At 41.4% G+C, this 15,147-nt stretch overlaps 1 protein-coding gene across 6 annotated transcripts in view; it reads right to left on the bottom strand.

Annotated features, from left to right (window-relative positions):
- Nucleotides 1–15,147, bottom strand: part of srgap3 (SLIT-ROBO Rho GTPase activating protein 3) — a 75,103-nt gene that overhangs the window by 43,843 nt on the left and 16,113 nt on the right. For all 6 annotated transcript variants that reach the window (XR_005207258.1, XM_037772687.1, XM_037772650.1 and 3 more), the window contains exons 2-3: nt 12,451–12,646; nt 540–702 (exon numbers count right to left, since the gene is read on the bottom strand). Coding sequence is in view for 5 of the 6 variants with exons in the window: in XM_037772687.1 (XP_037628615.1) it covers nt 540–702; nt 12,451–12,646 (359 nt within the window). In the remaining variant the exon portion in view is untranslated. The remainder of the gene's footprint in view (nt 1–539; nt 703–12,450; nt 12,647–15,147) is intronic.

Raw genomic sequence — 15,147 nt, 5'->3', positions numbered from 1 at the left:
TATCTGAATGGAGCCTAGTAAGCAGAGTGCAGCTCACCTACAGGAAGGCCTGCAAGGTGAAAACAGGGTTCTGATGTTTGGATAAGACCTCAGACATCTCTGCTATGTGCTGACAGTGAGCCAGATGTTGCTCACGCTACTGTAGGGGCTGCAGGGTGTTGGGCGAGGGGTGCTCAGCTTCACTTTTCTGCATGCTGCTTGGCAGGCCAGACCAAACTCATACACCTTCTACTAAATCCATGTGCGTTGAGACGGAGCTCAAAGCACCACATTTCTTTGGGCTGCCATCATCATTTGTATGCTTAGAGACGTAGCTTTCATTTTAGATGCTGCAACTTGCAAGTTCATAACAACACCAAGGCATGACAACAAGGCCCAAAGTTTACAATAATGGAGAGATAAAAACATTGTTTTCAGCAAATGAAAGCTCCGAGCAAATTGCTTGGTATTTGTATTGTCCTTCTAACTCTGGCATTTTATGCACTGCTGATAAGGGAGTAGCAGTAACAAAAAGAAGGAAGGATGATAGTCTCACTGACCTTCTTGAACAGGCGGATGATGTCTTCGCTGACCTGGGCCAAGCGGACGATGACATTGTTGGTGTAGATGTCGCTGAGGGTGGCATGATCACGGCTCTCTCGCCTCGTCTGGTTCAGCACCAGGTACCAGCAGTTTACGGAGGACAGCAGGTGTTGGTCTTTCCTGAAAAACAGGGAAATGCAGGACTGTTAGAATGTCATAATGTGGACAGGTGGTAATGTATTTTAATGTTCATTTGCTCTAAATTTTCTATTTTATGTAACATAATCCCAGTTTAAACAGGTCTAAGAGTCAACAGCCAAGCTAACAATCTGTGAGGCTATATTTAGACACCGTAATGATTTGAGCTAAATGGTAACATCAGCGTGCTAACATGCTCACAACAACAGGGCTAGGATGCAGATGTGTAGCAAGTGTAATGGTAACCCTGTTTACCATCTTAGTATAGTGTGTTTAGAGATGTTCTGATACCATTTTTTCCTTCCCTTTCCGTTTCCGATACCTGATCTTGCATATTGCTCGATACAGAGTTCCGATCTGATACCAGTGCGTTAAAAACAAAATTAATATATATATATATATATATATTTTTAACGGCTGTGTACTACTAGCTATACCTGGCTCAGGTTAAACCCTTTGTAAAACATGAACAAATACACACAGAGAATGAATGCCATAGAACTTTCTTTTATTATCTAGTGTGACAGATTTTCCAGGGTAAAATATTGCCAAATTGCTTACATTTTTCTACACTCTCCGCTAGCAACCGCCCGATCGGTACTGCGCATGTGCAACTCTCAACGGAGATGAGAAAGATGCAAGGTGGCGCACTCATTAGCTCACTCGTTAGCTACTTCTATCATCGATTTGAGACGCAGCATTCGTTTTTTCCCAGAGCTGATGATGAAAGCAACTAACGAGTGAGCAATCTGGCTTCTTTCTCGTCTCTGTTGAAAGTTGCACATGTGCTGTACCGATCGGGCCGGATGCACGGATCGGGTAGCGAGCAACACATTTTGTTGTTGTTGTTCCTGTGTAAAAGTAAATGATATGATAACGGTATCGGTGCATAGACTCGCTTACTCACCGATACCCGATCCAATATGGATTTGCACATTTGTCTCATGTTTGCAGAATTTGCACATTGTACATTGGTAATAGGCCTACTGAACTGTATTTGATTGCATGTGATTGATCCTCAAGCTCTTCCAGTGTTTTTACTGTTTCTTACTATTGTCTTATTTGTAGTTCATGTTGATTGTGGTGAAGCCAAAGACAATAAAGTTTCTAGGCTGTATTGGAGGCCTTTCCGATACTGGTATTGGTATTGGAACAACTCTAGTTGGCATGCATTACAGCAAAGGCTGATGGGAAGTTCATTAGTTTTGCAGGTATTTAGTTAAACCAAAGTATTAGAGAAAGTCACATTTTGACCCGATGATGGTGCTAAATGTAACGTTAGGGGATCACTAGAGTTATTACAATTCATCCTGTGGAGGTGATGAGTGTCTGTATCTGCAAGATGAAAGCATTTGAAGTTATTGTAAACAATATAGCTACGAATATGACCCACTGAAAGCATAAATACCACAATGTTTCCTTCTTTTGGTGAATGTCTTCATCCCTCACTCCATCATTTCCTCTCTGTCTTCCACCACACTCCAAACAATGCTACGGTCTAGTAAGGCATCAACTTGTTGTAAATGTATGATGCTGCTGGTGACCATAATGATGGTGAGAGTCATGGGCTCTGATTGCTGCATAATCAGTTTAAACTGTCTCCGCCTCGGGTGATTTCAAACAGAAAGACAGAGGCACATCGAACCAGACACACGCACACAATCCCTTCAAACCCCATACCCATGTCTGGGTCCTATCTGAGCATTAATCAATCAACCGACCCCGAAGAGGAGACAAAGAGAGAGAGAGAGGGGGGGGGAATGGGAGCAAAGGAGGGAGATAGCCAGAGTAGGGTGGGGGATAGGGTTTCACTGTGGAGCAGAAAACAGAGATGAGCAGCAACATCAAAGAGCCCTCCTTCAGAGAGCTTCCATAATGCTAATCACATCTAATGAAGTTGATATCCAGCTACTCCACAGTGCCTTCCCCATTATTCCTTTACTTAACTCTGCCCCTAAACGCACTCACATCAGGCTGACAGCACACTAACACCAGCACATTGTTCTGTGAGGAGCAGAAAACAGCATGGCATGTGTAGAAAAACTCGATCCATCCATTTATTACTGGGCCTGCTTCTTCAACGTGAGATTGAGAATGGCGTCCCTGAGATACACTTTGTCTGAAAAGCAAGTCGATTAATTTGCCATTACAGAAATGTAATAGTACTTTGAAAGAGCCGAGATAATCCAGCCATAAATTCGCGCCACATTTCAGCCTTGCAATCGAGAGGTAATAATAAAATGATGAAATTGAACATTAAATTGATGTATCAAACTGAGATGAACCCGACCGACAGACTATATGCAGAAGATTGGCAGGGTTTAGGTTTTACTAACAATAGAGGACCCGGTGTAGAGCATATTCTCCTTCGCTCCTCTGGGATGGCCTATTTCTACCTCCTCAGTCACCATCCCTCACTTTGTACCAGTTGTGCTTGACTGACCTATCTGCCTGTAAGGGACGCAGCTCCTCGGTGTATAATTGCAGTTCGTGGTTGAGAGGTTTAGGGGACGAGCACCTCTACTCTCTGCTAATCCCTAAAAGTGGTCAGAGATGCTTCATCACATCCCCAAGCACAACCAGGGTCCCATTTAGTCCCTTTTTATTATCCTTCTTAGCTTTCCACCCAAACACTGTTCAGGTAAATCCTTGGCCCTCCTCTGATGGTTGAAAGTGCTTGTGGACCTGTAGTCCCCGATGTAAATATTGCTGCTAAATATGCTGTTTAAAGAGGACCTATTATGCTCCTTTTCAGGTTCATAGAACATGTTTACACGCTTAAATGTTCAAGAAATGTTACTCATGTTACTTTCCTCATACCGGATGTGCTGCGGCACCTCTTTTCACCCTCTAAAGTTACCTTTCCTTTTAGATTTTGAGGTGTTTCACTCGACTGGAGTTCCAGGTTATTTACTTTTCAGGCTGATAATATTGGAATTTATATTTATATAATTTATATATTCTTAATGCTCAGGGTTAAAGCCTTGAAGAGAGAGACAGACAGGACACGAGATCTGTTTTTCCCAGTCGCTGTCCTCATTTCACAGGAATTAGGAGCAGAAGGTCGGTAATTAGGCCTGTGTACCAGCAGCATCTCTGGGAGCGTTTTAACACAGTAATGAATGTAGCTCCTCCACTTGTTTTATGGAAAAGAGATGCTACCTTCACTATACTGGCTCTTATACAGAGGCCTCCATCGCAAAGGATCGACTTCAGCATGCAGCAAAACTCATTCATCTCTACTCTGCACCCACTTCTCCTCGCTTATTTCCTGTAAAAAGGGCTGAGTATCAGTCGAGAGCCTGCGGGTCAATTAATCTAGAGGCCTTCAAAAAGGGTTGCTTTCGGATGGCTCCGTGCCCTCGGTATTTATACACAGGATATCATTAACATGCAGAAGGCAAACAATGAGCTCTGAGAGTCTCTAGAGAAGTGAGAAGGAAGAGGAGGAGAGACGAGTGCAGCTTTCTGGCATCCTATTACATCTGTCTCATCCTGCAAAGCGCTGCCTGGCAGTCTCCGTGTTTTTTTTTTTTACAAGTTCTGCACTGCATCAGTGTCTCTGTGAGGCAGACATGCAGTATAATCTGTGAGTGCATGAAGGAGCATGAAGAAGATCAGACAGCAGAAGTGAAATGAGAAACAAAGAAAGAGTGTATGGTTGGAGAGTATTGCAATAATCCTTTGATTCAAGGATAAACTGATGGCAAGCTGTCTTCATAATGTGCATGCCCTGAACAAGTCAGCATTATACTGTATAGAACAGTGTATGTGCTTTAGTCACGGCCGAACTGGATGCCACCATCTAATCACCCAGGGCCTCTGATGTGTCTCAGCCAGGATTTCCAGAAGGAAGTGTGTATTTATCAAACCAGGACTCAGCTCTGTGAAGGCCTTTAATCCCCTCCACACTGCCAGCCTGCTGCTTATCAATGAAACAGCCGAGGAAGAGGAGAAGGAGCCAAACAGTTTCAAAAGACAAGGCTAGCGTGGGCACATGCAGCCAGCTTTGCCATTCAAATTCGTTTTGCCCCCGTCTTCAAGCAGGGCTTTAATATGCTACGGCGCTGATCTGCACATCATTTAGCAAGTTTTTTTTTTGTGAGCGGACACACTGCCAACATTTGATAATGCACAGCTGCACAGACACAGGGGCCAGACCGGAGCAGAGCAGAGCACAGGATAGCAGCGTCAATGAAGGGTTTGACAAGATCTGAAAAACAAACTGCAAACCAGCTAATCTGTCGATGTCGTGCATGCTGACTTCCACCAGCTGGACTTGTCAACCTGACAGGAGCAGGGAACGGACTGCTGTGTTCAAACAAACCAAGCTCAAAGAGATATAGTTTAAACTTTGACCTTTTACCCTCAGAGCTCCTGAGAGCAGCCGCGGTTCAACTCAGGCTGTGCTCATACACTGTTCGTAGCTACACCTACGAAAAGCAATGCAGTGTAAATCATAACAGTATTATCCCACAAAATCAATTCATATGTAATCCACGTAATTGTGAATCAGGAAATATAAAGAGCGACAAACGCCACGAAGGGAGGAGGTCGGGGTGGACGGGTAGGTATAAAAAAAAAAACTGATTTTCGCCCAGGAGACCAGTGTTCGCACCCCGTGTGAAACCAAGTCAACATTTATTTATTTGTCACATAACTTCCGTACATAAGTCACGCCACTTCCGGTGTTATTTTAACCCAAACCACAATCTTTTCCTAAACCTAAGTAGTTTTGTTGCATAAACCTAAAAAAGTAGTTTTGTTCCCTAAACCTAACCAAGTCGATCTTTTCCTAAACCTAACTAAGTAGTTTTGTTGTTTCCTGTGAAGATGTAAGTTTATTTTGAAAAGACTGGAGTGGAAATTGACACGTGTGTCTCGTGTTGCTGGACATTTGTAGGAAAATGCACAAAAAAATTGAGGAATAACTTTTCGTAAGATATCATACGAACCGCTGTATGAGGATACGATGTTCAACTACATAGTAGGTCTACAAAATTAATCTAACTTTGATCAAATCTTAATGTGGCTTACTGCAATATTCAAATTGCAGGAGGCACAATATTTGTTAAAGGCAAAATATGTGTCAGAATATCATTTTAAATTAAATATTGTGGTGCTGCAGAGATGTCCTGGCCTACACATCATATTCTACTGACTTAACAAAACATCTTTGCTTGGTACAGATGGCACCATAATCATTTTAATATGTTTTTCCTGTGAAAATAAGAATAATGATATAAAAATTATCATTCCCTCTAATTACGCAAATCATATCGCAATATCAGTCAAATGAATTGCAATTACATATTTTATCAAAATCGCTCAGCCCTACTATAGTTACACAAAATGGAACTGAAGCTACAGCTGTAGTTTGGTGCCAGTGCACGAAGCACCATTAAAGCATCTGGTACTACGCAGCAGACATCATTCATCATAATTAAATAATAACTAGAGCATTGCATCACACTTTTTTATAGTGGCTGTTTAAAGATGAACGTATTCTGGACACAGGCTGCATCACAATTAACTGTTCTTAAAAGTAACACACGCTGGAATATCCATTGATATATTTCCCAAGCTGTGCCCTGCTGACCATGAAATTAACAGAGACATCATTTGAAAATGAGCAAAAAAAAGCTTCAAAACTAAAATAGCTCACATTTATTCTACAAAGATCTGGCACTGTAACGATACCAAACAATTTTCACCCCCAGTTCCTCCCAAACCAATTGCTTGGACACATGCACAAAGAGATTAACACGCACACATGCACGCACACCAATTTGGACATCACTACAAGCCCGGTCTTATCTCTCTCAGACAGGTTATTCTCCATATCAATATTGCATGAGTTGCCTTTTTAATGGTGCTATGTTACGTCTGTATGTCAGATACCAATCCACTCTAACTTGATGGGGTACGTTCTAAATGCCATCCGTGATATATATCCTGAAACGTCTGCTCCATAATTATAATCAAGTTAGCTGATGTCTCTCAGGGAACTGTGAACCAAGTAAGAGAAAGGAAGTGGTGCACTATCTGGCACGGCGACTGCAGTACGGAGCAGCTCAGTAACCCTTCAGTGTGTCTTTTCACTGTGGCAAATGAGGTAAAGTGGAAGAAGCAAAATTATCCTTGGTCGGGTTGCTGCGGTGCAGCTGTAGCTGCAGTAGCTGTAAATCACTGTGGCATTCAGCCTGCTAATGAATCTGCACTGGGAGGGTTCAGCCAACAGACTGCAGGCAGGGATCCGGTCAAGATGACTCTATCGTACTGCTCTGTTTTGATGTCCCTCAAAAACATAAAGTTATAACTAGGCACAAGATACTAGGCTGCTCCTGAAGTACTCGTCTGCAGTGTAAGGCTGTAAGTAACGATTATTTTCATTGTTGATTATTTTCGCAATTAATGGATTAGTTGTTTGGTCTATAAAATGTCAGATGTTTCCCAAAGCCCAAGATGACGTCCTCAAATGTCTTGTTTTGTCCACAACTCAAAAGATATTCAGTTTACTGTCATAGAGGAGTAAAGAAACCAGAAAATATTCACATTTAAGAAGCTGGAATCAGAGTATTTTGACTTTTTAGGGCTGTCAAATTTAACACAATAACAACGCGTTAACGCAAATTCGTTATAACGTCACTAATTTTTTTAACGCATTAACACAACTGCCGATATCGATATTTCTGAGGCTGTAGCAGCTTCAGTTTTAAAGCTAGAGTGAAGATACTGATATCATATGAAACTAGAAAACCTAAGGAATCCATTGGTACCAACCATGTCATACTACCTTGACGCGGAGGAGCCTAAATAATGTCCCAAACTTACACTACATTTTGGTGATGATAAACTGTAATGGCCATTTTCAAAGGGGTCCCTTGACCTCTGACCTCAAAATATGTGAATGAAAATGGGTTCTGTGGGTACCCACGAGTCTCCCCTTTACAGACATGCCCACTTTATGATAATCACATGCAGTTTGGGGCAAGTCATAGTCAAGTCAGCACACTGACACACTGACAGCTGTTGTTGCCTGTTGGGCTGCAGTTCACCATGTTATGATTTGAGCAGATTTGTTATGCTAAATGCAGTACCTGTGAGGGTTTCTGGACAATATTTGTCATTGTTTTGTGTTGTTAATTGATTTACAATAATAATTATATATATACATACATACATTTGCATAAAGCAAGCATATTTGCCCACTCCCATGTTGATAAGAGTATTAAATACTTGACAAATCTCCCTTTAATCGATTATCAAAATAGTTGGTGATTAATTCATTAATTGATTTAATTGTTGCAGCTCTACTGCAGTGCAATGCAGAGTTTACAGAGCACAACCTTTACTGCAATGACTGACATTCACAGGCCTGTTGGAGGGTGTCGGCAAAAGGATATTTCAGATTTGCTATCAGATGAAATACGGAGTCAAAGATAACAAAGACAAAAGCAAAAGCAACTAAATGTCTTCACAAAATAAAGAGACTTGAGGGCCTACAAGTGTTTTTCTGTGTTTTTTGGGCTTTATACCAACAAAGTGTTTTCATTCCACAAACAAGTGTTTTTCTTGCTTAGGCCCACTTGGTGTTTCGGTGGCTCGCCATGAGCTTAACATGCACTAAAGTGGGAGGAAGGTCACAGAGTGCAGGGCGTGTCGCAGCTGATTACCAGGATTTGTGGTCGCCCGCCTGCTCAGACCTGGAGTGCATGGCACAAGGTGCAATCATGTTATGAGCTTAAAAAACTGGAATAGTGGTCAGTTTGGATTTTATGTACGCTGTATATGTGCTCTAAGCAGGAAAAGGTAAAACTGGTTTCATTCCAATACTTGAAAGAGAGAGTGTGTATGAGTGACACATATCTTTCAGTATGACACCCTCTGTACATGTCAAGTGTGAGCAGTAGCCTCCCGCCCACGCTTCCTCTGTGGTCTGTCACTGCTTCAGTTTGACTCTTAAGCTCATATTGTTGAACTGTGGAGTTCAATACACAGTCTGCCATGATCTCGACAGTGTAAGGTATAATATTATTAGAACATGTGTTTTTTCAAACACCTGTCTCTCACTGTGTGGATAAGATCAACTGTACAGGCCAAAGGTTAAGCTACTGTGTCGCAGCAGCAGCAGCAGCACAGTTCTGTCTACTATCAGCCAAGTCTTAGACGCCACAGTGAAGCACGTCTCCTCTAACACATCTGGACTCAATTATACAGTCAAATCCTCATTCACTTCACACACACTGCTCTCCTACATACAGTACGTGCACGTATCCACACATTTCTACATGATCTCATTCTGTGAAGAAGTCCAAAATGTGTTACCAAAGTAAAAGAGCTTTTGATTAGCTGACAGTGACTTTTTTAGTTTACAAATGAACAGTGGAATGTGAGGCACATGTGTCTAAACTTTGAACCAGGTCACTTAATAATCATCATAACTAAACTCACTACTCTTTAAATGCAAACATCCAATATGGTGAATTGGCTTCTAATAGATGGAAGGCAACATTTCAGAAAAGTATATCTGTTTTTGTGGATCACATGATCGATAACCAGGATACATACACTATGCATTTTTAAAACTTACAGTGGATTTGTGCAATCTGTGGTTGCAGATTGCAACCAACTGAGTACCCCATCTCCTTACTATAATAACAGTACTTTAGGAGCAACAGAAGTCAGATGGCAGCTGGCGGTACCACGGTTTTGCACTCTGCGACTCACGTTACCGCAGTTTCACAATCGGTCGGAGAACTACGGTGGCCTTCAGGTAACGTAAAAACATGAAAGGCTCCCTCTGGAGTCAGTGTTTGGTTTGTCCGTTCTACTGTAGAAACATGATGGACTCTGTGACTCTCTCATTCTAAGCTAACGAAAACACAACGATTCTTAGTTTCAGGTGATTATACACTAATGACAACATAGTTATGAATATTATATTCCATTTCTGCTAATAGATCCCCCAAAAATGTTACACACTGTTCCTTTAATGTTGCACTACTATATATGTATGCACAAGATGTAGTTTGCATTACAGCCCAATTCAATGTATTAATTGTGTTGTCATTTCCTGTTTTTACTGATGAACCTACAGGCATTTTGTGGTTTTTGTTTTACATTGCTGTAGTATTTATAGAATATGCATTTACTGTATTTTCTATCTTTTCACACCTGAGCAACAGACACAGAACATCTGTGTTTTCATTTGAGCAGTTTAGTAATAACATCGTCGTGCAGCAGATCAGTGATCCTCTGAGAGTTAGACGGACCTCTTCATATCACACATTTCAAGACTCAAAATGTGAAAATGTGAGGAATGCAGTCCCGCTGTTTCCATTTGCAAGAATCAGAGCTGGCGTAATAGACTACATGTAAGTATAGATTCATCATGTCTGAGATCTGCTGCCAGATCACAGCTGGGGTAGCGTCCCGTTTCCAGACTGGACTAAACTTGCTCGCCGGAGGTGATTGATTTTGGGAGCGGCAGCGCTTTAATTTCATGCCCTGCATGAGTCATGTACCAATGTGTTATTGGTGGTTTCTGAGCACAAGATCCCTCTTTTTTTTCCACCAGTGTTTCCAGAGCTGCAGATCTAAATGGGTCAAGGCTACTACGGGTGAGCTGATTTTGATCTGATGACATTCAATGACCTTCCTTATTCACTGTTTCCTTTACTCCTAAGAGCTATTCATGCTTTATGCCTTTGTACTTCACCACTGGCTTTACCCTTCTCTTCAACAGTCTTTCTTTCATTCAAATATTACATGTAAAATAATAAAATAAAAGTAGTAGGAGATTATTGACTCTATAATTGCGTTTTTATAACTTTTAAAAGTAGTTCTATAATTATATAATATGATATTGCATAATTTAGTACAATATGCTATAGACTTAAGCACTCTAAAAACGTTTTAATCTATGACAACTAATTCATCCTTGTTAGTCAATATCTTTACAGTAAGATGTATCAGTCCACTGATACGCTTCTATCTTGGATAAATGACATGGTTATAAATTTAATAACCACCTCCACAGGTTTCTGTCTGATGCAGAGCCCGTCGAGAGTCTGCCGTATTTGTACATAATGGATGCAATTAAAAACATAATGAAGCATAAAGCTTCACTCAAAGCATCTTCTATAAAGTTAAGTGCTAGATTACAGCATTGGATTTGTTATGTCCGGCCCCTCAACAGTCTTTAACTTCTATAATGAACTGCATCCTCGTCATCGTGCCAGAACCAGCTGACCTTTGAAGACGTCATATAGAGATGGCTGTAATAATAGAGATTCCTTTACAGTACATAATCATATTGGAGCATTTTGTTGTATAGTTCTGCACTGTAATCAAACAAGACACTGTGATTAGCAGCAGGGCTGGGTCTTACAGTCAGGTTATAAATAGTCAAGTGTTTAGAGGGGGGATAAAGTCACTTGGCATACACATCAGCCCTGTGGTCTGGACACACGTTGAAAGGGAAAAGGGACAGTAGCTTTACAAAAATACATTTAAACCGAACAAAAATCAGCTCAGTTACAAGTAAATAACATTAAGGAAAGTAAATATGAAAATGCTGCTGCTTTCAAACAACAATACACAGACAAGGGCGTAACTTCCACCGACGATGAGGGACACATGTCCTCGCCATTTTTCAAAATCCAATTTTTGTCCCAATCACTTTTATTGTCTCAGTTAGATTTACTCACTTAAACAATGTCTTCTTACTGTCCAGTATTCAAAACCCAGATGAGATAAAAATGTTGATATGCTGCTGAGTCGTCTTCAATTATTATTGTGCTGATAGCAATAAGCTTAATGAGCAGCAGTGAGTCATTTGTGGACTTTATTTTGCCCCGGGTTCTGAGAGAAGCCTGCAGGGCACTACTGAAAAAAATAGTGCAAACTCCTCTGCACTTGTTTGAGTTAAAAAAATAACAATCTGAACTTATACACCCATTTTCTCCTAACAAATGTGCTATACAGTGATCTTTCCTTATGGTACTGCCCGCTGTGAGCACATCTGTTTTTAAATCGTGTTTGCAAATGTTCTATTTGTAACATTACCTTTTGAAACTTTTTAAATTTTCCAAATAAACCTGCAAAAAGATCCATCTGTCGCCTATTCCACCTGAAGTAAAGTAACAAACACATTCCCAGTTCATTACATTATCGAGCAATTAGTAAACTAAATGAAGTATAAACTCATTTTATCACATTCGGACAAGCTCTTACATTATCCAACAGTTGCCATATGCCCTGCTGAAAAACTACTATATGAAGCAAATCTTTGCTGGGATGGAAGAGTGAGTGAAACATACTGTACATGTCAGTCTTCAGAAGTTTATAATCCGTTTTTAATTGTTGCCTATATTATCATATTAGATTCACAATGTAGTTTAATATGATAAATTGGTACTATAGATAGACAGAAGAAAAAAGATTCATTTTGATTGATAGATACTGTAAATCTGTATGTTGCCTGTATGTTTTTGTATAGGCTACATTACAGCTCCATACATACAACATAGTTAACTATTATATAAAGCTAAAAATGCTGTGTATTATATTTACACTGTCTCCAGCGACCATCATTAAATTGATTTAGAAAGCATAGATAAAGATATGTAAAACCCAAAACATCAGCCTCTCTCACAAGCTCTCAGTTGCACAAACACTGCACAGGCAACAGCTTCAAACACCTGCCTGGCAGAGAGGGAAACTCACTTGAACTGCTGGTGTTCCCTGGAGCTGCGGATCTTGGAAGAGAACCTCTCGGCCAGTTTCTCTAAGCTGCGGGAGTACTCCAGTTCAATCTCCGCTTTGCGGCGGAAGAACTCCTGCAGGTCCTGCAGCAGCTGGATGCGAGACTCAGACTGTTGCTCCAAGCATTTGAACTGCTCCACCAGCTGGTTACGGATCTCTGTCCATCAAAACACACAAGCAAAAATGGTATGAGTCAACTGTTTATGCTGCTGTCACAACAGTGCGCTACATGCCCTGGTCAAAAACATGTTGTGATGATGGCAAGCATTATTATGAAGTGTATTAGCTATCTTCCACACACTCATTTGAAGTTGTAGGATGGTTTACCACAGGGACATATCATGAAAACTCACTTTTTCAGTGTTTGTGCTCATACATTTGGGTATCTGGAGTGCCTACCAACCAACTATAAAATAAGACAACCCAGTCAGTTGTTGTGGGCTGCCGAGATCAGAAAACATGTGATTCAACAAGCCATTCAGATTTGCCTCCCCTTCCCAAGTGTTTCCATTTTTGCCTGTGGTATCGAAAATGGTATTGCATAGATATTTTTCGAGGTATTGTGTAGAAGTTAGAAATCCCAGTATCATGACAACACTATCACAGTCACTTAGAGACATGTTAACACAAGCCAAGCAGGGCTGCTACATCAATCCTCAAATCGCAATTTTGGTGTATGTAATCAATAATCATCAAATGGCGTTATTCTAAGCTCTTTCATTACACTCCTTCAGACCAGCAACACCATAAAGCCTCTAGCTGAGAGTGGGAACAACCAGCGAGGCTCCACGCCAAGCTGTAAGGTGACCCGTGTGTGCACGACGTCTCGTAGGTGTCTACACTGTAGACGTACTGTGAGATCAAACTGATTTAATGTGAAGCTAATGCACTCCCCCACTTGGAGCGAGTAGAAGAGTAAAAGAGGAACCTGATGCTGCCAGGCAGACTACAGATCCTTCATGCCAGTGGGAACCCAAAAGAGCAACCTGACTCCTCTTTGTAGTGCTGTCATCAGCAGCACCGATGCCTCCGCTCAGGAACAGAGAAAGGCCTATTTTAACAGAAACCTAACCTGCTGGAAGAAGCTGCCGCAAACAGGATGAGTGGTGTCACTTCTCAAGAGGAAGGAAAGCTCCTGAACTAATGAGCATCCTTTATTAGAAACCTAAAATGATGTTTGATCATCTCGTATTAAAGACGTTTTGTTGTCACGTACAAACACTATTTGCCTCGGTGATTACAGCTCATCCAGCAGCGGTTTCATCACAGGTTTTGTATGCCTTCAGTGTTTTTCTTGTGTGATGACTTCTTTAGAAAATGTTGAATTCCTTCATTTAAAGCAAAGAAGTTCAACAATAGACAATCTATCTCATTATGCACAGCACAGAATGTATTTGGCCAGCCCATTCAAGCCTCTCAAAAGGACTTTTTTGTATTTAATTCTATCTTCAAAAGGTCTGCGTGGTAACGTACTTGAAAACAGCGATGGAAAAATTAATTTCCTCATTGTAAGTCACTGCAAGTTGTGACATCCTCGACTTACAACATGAGTCATCGCCCTAAAAAATAAGGACTAAGGGTGGATTTTCTACATAACTGAGCCATGGAAGATGAGCTGCTGACTGAATGGTGAAACCGCTGCAGCGACACAGACTGTGTTTCCATGCTGCCGAGGGTGTAATTTGGTCAGCCAAACCCTCCTCTAGATATATGCAGGCTCTTTCTCGCTGCTTGCCATTTGAACTGAAACAGTGATGTTGTGGGGGCGAGCCCTGTGATGTCGTGCCGCCTGGCCTCAGCCTGGAGCGGCATGCCTCACTCTGTGGTTAACCATTGTCCCAGCCCTCCTCTTCATCCAGGGGCCTCCCTCTCCCTCCCAGCTCTCAGGGCTTAAAGCTCAGTCTTTAGTGGGAGACCTGAACCAGAGCTCGGGGAGAGATAACCGATTCAGTCCTGACGGGAATATCTTGCTTTCCAAAACACGTTCCCTGTTTGCGATGTTCTTTTTATTCTATATGATTTTTCTTTAAACGGTGCCGAAGCAGGCAAGCCGAGAGAAATGCCCCAGGAAAAATGTGACACCGACGTGCATGAGTGACGGGGAGGACTTTTGAAAACACACTAAAAGGGAACTCTGAACCTCCAGCTGCAGCTCCGCATTTGACAGATGAGTTTGGAAAAATAGGTCACGCACACCAGTAGCGTGCCCATCCCTCTCAGAAACCATGAGCAACTGGAGAATTATTCCCTAAGTGTTCCCAGCTCTTTGAGTGGCTTCATTGGCTGCGGTTTATACCGTATAAAGTGAGGGACCCCTCTGTGGTTCTTTTCAATCTGTGAGGAGAATCTGAACGTTTATAGGCCTGAAGCAAAAGTGAAGATGATTGTTTATCTGTTTGGATCACCACCAACATAAGTCCTGCTCACTATTATGACACTCCTTAAATAAAGAAATCCTTCTGCTCTGATTTGCAACCAAGTGAAGAAATAAAAAGACTGGCGTTAATGGTGTAGATAAAACACTCAGACACACAACACGCCTTTACTGCTTTCAAGAGTGATTACTGGTTCAACACCAGCAACACATCAAGTGCTTTTAAAGCTGTTGAAAAGATTCATGTTTAATATTAGAGACCTCTCATGTTCTATATGATCTGT

The sequence above is a fragment of the Sebastes umbrosus genome, chromosome 1 (genome assembly GCF_015220745.1).
Source record: "Sebastes umbrosus isolate fSebUmb1 chromosome 1, fSebUmb1.pri, whole genome shotgun sequence".
NCBI classification, from domain to species: Eukaryota; Metazoa; Chordata; class Actinopteri; order Perciformes; family Sebastidae; genus Sebastes; species Sebastes umbrosus.
The sequence above is the reverse complement of the archived record's forward strand: the minus strand, read 5'-3'. Positions and strand labels throughout refer to the sequence as shown.